Source organism: Centruroides sculpturatus, unplaced genomic scaffold (genome assembly GCF_000671375.1).
Source record: "Centruroides sculpturatus isolate CEXI.00-Female unplaced genomic scaffold, Cexi_2.0 scaffold2769, whole genome shotgun sequence".
Lineage (NCBI taxonomy): Eukaryota > Metazoa > Arthropoda > Arachnida > Scorpiones > Buthidae > Centruroides > Centruroides sculpturatus.
In genome coordinates, this window is record NW_019387343.1 from 10,586 (window position 1) to 15,405 (window position 4,820).

A 4,820-nucleotide genomic window follows, 5' to 3' on the forward strand; every position below is an offset into this window, starting at 1 on the left:
CAGTTTTCGATGAGTCATATCATTCTTAACTTGGACGGAAATGAAATTTGTTACAACGTTGCACTTAGTCTTTCATATTTGTTGTTAGTAATTTAAAAGACATTTTGAAACACATACGGAACGATAATAATTTTTAAAAATATAATAACACAAAAATGAAAAGGGAACTCGGGTACATTTATCGAGAGCCACAAATAATCCTTCAAAGAGCCGCATGTGGCTCGCGAGCCGCAGGTTGGCCACCCCTGAAATATATCCTAAAACTTTTAAAATTGTGTCCTAAGAATTCAGTTCACATGGATATCCAAATCGGTTTTCCTACCGGATAAAGAAACTATAAAGAGGTATGGAACAAGTTTTTGTGAACCCTCTCTCGGCCCTTCGCTGTTTAGGGACTCCTAAAATTTCCTTGACCTTTGTATTTGTATTATCCATGTAGCTAATAAATCGTTGTTTTTCTTGTTAAATTTTGCCTCCTCGTTTGCTCGTATATCGCCTGTCGTCTCACCGACGCACTTTTCCCTCCGCCACTCGATCCGAACAGTTAATCCCGCAAAAACGGACAAAGAGAAAAACGTTAATCTATCCTGACAGTGAGAAGGTTACCAACCTGTTGCCGGATCGGGAGACCTACACCTCCCCCTTCGGCGGCTCACAATAGTTTCAACATTAGTTTTCTTATAGCTATTCGAAGTTTTACTATTTTATAAGAATTTACTATATATTTGAACATAGTTACATTATCCCTATTAAATTTTAATAGATGTGACAGTGGATTTACTGGATTAAATTGCGATGAAGAAGATAAAACGTTGAAAAGTAGGTATAATTTAATATAGCGAATTTTAGCAAATACCAAACTAGAAAATAATTTTTTTGTGTAAACGAGTTAACTATTGTCTTTACAGAAGGAAAAGTTAATACGATTATCACAGGAGCTGTCTTGGGTGGTATTTTGTTTATTGCTATCATTATTATTTTCGTACTTGAAAGAAAGTAAGTACTGTAAGTTATTTAAATTACTAGTAAATTAGTAAACATTTTAATTTAAAATTAATTTTTAGACTAAGAAAAAAGTCTAAAAATGCTGAGGGTTTTGACACGCAAATGGACAATTACGAAAGAAGATTTGGTGACAGCAGGCCTGTTGTAAGGAAACATTTACGTAATACTATAAACAATTAGAGATATTGCATTATCNTTTTCAATGCTAATTATTCAGGGTTCGCTCTGGAAATTTTAAAATTAACGCCACCATTTCGCCAGTTTTTAATTTTTTTTCGTCACTTCAAATTATTTATCGCCACCAATTTTTAAATCAAACGGTTTAATTTTATAATTACAATTTTTTGTTTTCAATGCTAATTATTCAGGGTTCGCTCTGGAAATTTTAAAATTAACGCCACCATTTCGCCAGTTTTTAATTTTTTTTCGTCACTTCAAATTATTTATCGCCACCAATTTTTAAATCAAACGGTTTAATTTTATAATTACAATTTTTTGTTTTCAATGCTAATTATTCAGGGTTCGCTCTGGAAATTTTAAAATTAACGCCACCATTTCGCCAGTTTTTAATTTTTTTTCGTCACTTCAAATTATTTATCGCCACCAATTTTTAAATCAAACGGTTTAATTTTATAATTACAATTTTTTGTTTTCAATGCTAATTATTCAGGGTTCGCTCTGGAAATTTTAAAATTAACGCCACCATTTCGCCAGTTTTTAATTTTTTTTCGTCACTTCAAATTATTTATCGCCACCAATTTTTAAATCAAACGGTTTAATTTTATAATTACAATTTTTTGTTTTCAATGCTAATTATTCAGGGTTCGCTCTGGAAATTTTAAAATTAACGCCACCATTTCGCCAGTTTTTAATTTTTTTTCGTCACTTCAAATTATTTATCGCCACCAATTTTTAAATCAAACGGTTTAATTTTATAATTACAATTTTTTGTTTTCAATGCTAATTATTCAGGGTTCGCTCTGGAAATTTTAAAATTAACGCCACCATTTCGCCAGTTTTTAATTTTTTTTCGTCACTTCAAATTATTTATCGCCACCAATTTTTAAATCAAACGGTTTAATTTTATAATTACAATTTTTTGTTTTCAATGCTAATTATTCAGGGTTCGCTCTGGAAATTTTAAAATTAACGCCACCATTTCGCCAGTTTTTAATTTTTTTTCGTCACTTCAAATTATTTATCGCCACCAATTTTTAAATCAAACGGTTTAATTTTATAATTACAATTTTTTGTTTTCAATGCTAATAATTCAGGGTTCGCTCTGGAAATTTTAAAATTAACGCCACCATTTCGCCAGTTTTTAATTTTTTTCGCCACTTCAAATTATTTATCGCCACCAGTTTTACTTACTAATTAATGCAGGTGATGATAGTCTTATCAGTTTGGCGTCTGGAAAGCAAAAGTAAAATGTTACTTTCGTATTTACCAACTCAAAGTTAGGGGTAAATCTCGAGTTAACCAAAGACCGTTTGTTTTACTTTGAGCACGTGAATGCTCATTGATTTACTTTTAACTCTAACTCTAACTGGTGTTGGTGAATACGGGGGTTAAACTATTGCTTACAAGGAGAAGACCAAATGTTCGGGTTTCCAATTCGAACTGAACTTTGATGAGCACAAGCAGCTCCTTGTCTAAGTAACAGTAGCTACTTTTCAAGAGTTTCCAAAAATTGGGCTTCTGAAAATTTAGGGTTTAGCTTATAAGTGTTTGGAAGTTTTATATACGAGAATGACGATAGCTGAGTCATTTTCTACAGAGGCGTTTTTTCGCTAAACGGGGAATGTCGTCACAGGTTTTAATTTCGTTTTAAACTTTATGAATAATAATAGTGATAATAATACCGATAATAATAACAATGCTGTGGTAAAATAATAAAATAATAACGTTATTAATAAAAAACAAAACTAATTCGATAAATCTGATATGACAATATTTCCTAATTGTTTTTAATGGTGTTGTTAAATATGTGATGAATATAATATTAAATTCTATATTTTTTATTTAGTATGAAAACATACATAAAGGAAGAAAACAGGGATATGATAACCCAGCAATGTGATATATCACAATGTGATAATATTTTGTAAATTATCTTCAGCAAATTGATTTGATGATATCTATTACCAAGTGAAATGAATATTTTTAATAATATTTTTATTTGTAAGATGTTGCAGAATGTAAAATATTCTGAAAATATAAATAAATATTTTTCGTAATATTAAATATTTTTTGTAAAATATTTATTATTAAATTGTTTATTGTATGAACCTTAGCTTATTAAAAGGGGGTAAAAGTATAACATAAAACAAAAATTAGTTCAATTTAACAAATTAATATAATAGCTTAGTACAAGATAATACAGTACATAATAAAATACACAATAACAACCAATTTTTGAAAAATTCGATAAATTAATTGTATCTTTCTAAGACTTAAATCTGGTCAAATGTTTTTTCCTGCTTGCTTTAAATTTCACACAATTCAAAGTATATTTTCTCAAGTTTTATACACTTGGAAACATGCACTTTTTCAAATTCAAATTTTACAAATTTTTTCAGAATCTNATTTCTATTTTACCATAATAAGTAATTGCCCATATACAGATAATTTTAAATTCAATTTAATTCAATTCTTATTTAATGAAAATAAAAAGTTTATCCCAGTACCGCATAGAATAGTTTCGGGATCACAGTAACATAAGTTATTTATGGTTACAATTAAAATACAGAAAACATACCACAAGGCTATGAAGCTATGTAGTTGGTTTGATAGAAAAGAAAATCCGGTACGTATTTTACGTATATGTTTGCATTACAAGAGTTCAATTAACAATTCCATTAGACAACATATTGAAGCAGTACAAAACACAATATTTAAAACACATTACACACGGATCCACAGTATTGCACAGTATATATAATAATTTGCAATACAGGTAAATGGAAATAGGCCATGCCTAAAGTAACAAGATAGTTTACGATTTACCACAAAGTTAACATTGTAATTCCTTATATATGTTACCGGCAAAGTTCGAAATCCGGCATTCTATAGAATGCCTAGGCATTGTATATAATGCCTAAAACTAGCCGGCAATCTATGAAACGATTTATATTTTACAGATTTCCTAGGCATTCTATAGAATGCCAAATGAGAAACCGGCAAAGTATGAAATACATCTCCGTTTTGTTTCAAATATCACGTGGAAAGGCACGTGACTTTTAACGAGCAGCTCAGGCTTAGAATTTGTCAGTTGCACTTTGCGGTTTGTCTGGGAGTGTCGAAATACGCAATTTTACTTAAATTTCTTCAACAAAAAATTAGTTTTTTACTGTGGTCCATAAAAATGGAGGAGCAAGCTGTAGTGTTGGAAAAGGTCTCATGGTCTATAGACATGAAACAACGATTCGACGATGAACTGTGCAAAATTCGAGTTAATGCTGCAAAAAACAGTATTTTCTTAACCGAAACTACTTACCAGAAGTTAATAAATGATGTACAAAAAGTTAAAATGACTACTAAGAAGGAACCCAGGGACTATTGGTTGCTGAATCGCTATGATGTGATGATTGTAGAAAACAAAAGTAAACTCATTTATCCTGTTAAAGAAGGCGTCAGTACTATACAGTATTACGTCACGGACTCAGAGTTATTTCACGTACTTCATGAAGCTCATTTGGCTATTGGACACGGAGGACGTGATAGAATGTTGAAAGAACTTTCAATCAAATACAAAAATGTTACACGTCATGATATTGAACTGTACATCCACCTTTGTGAACCTTGCCAGAAAAAAC

At 30.6% G+C, this 4,820-nt stretch overlaps 1 protein-coding gene across 1 annotated transcript in view; it reads left to right on the forward strand.

Moving 5' to 3' along the window:
• LOC111616372 (fibrillin-1-like) overlaps window positions 1–3,218 on the forward strand; it is a gene marked incomplete at its 5' end in the record, with an annotated part of 10,469 nt that extends 7,251 nt beyond the window's left edge. The window contains 4 exons of the mRNA XM_023357783.1: window positions 764–819; window positions 909–996; window positions 1,065–1,149; window positions 3,032–3,218. Of these exons, the coding sequence (XP_023213551.1) occupies window positions 764–819; window positions 909–996; window positions 1,065–1,149; window positions 3,032–3,085 (283 nt within the window). The remainder of the gene's footprint in view (window positions 1–763; window positions 820–908; window positions 997–1,064; window positions 1,150–3,031) is intronic.
• Between the last annotated feature and the right edge of the window lie 1,602 nt (window positions 3,219–4,820).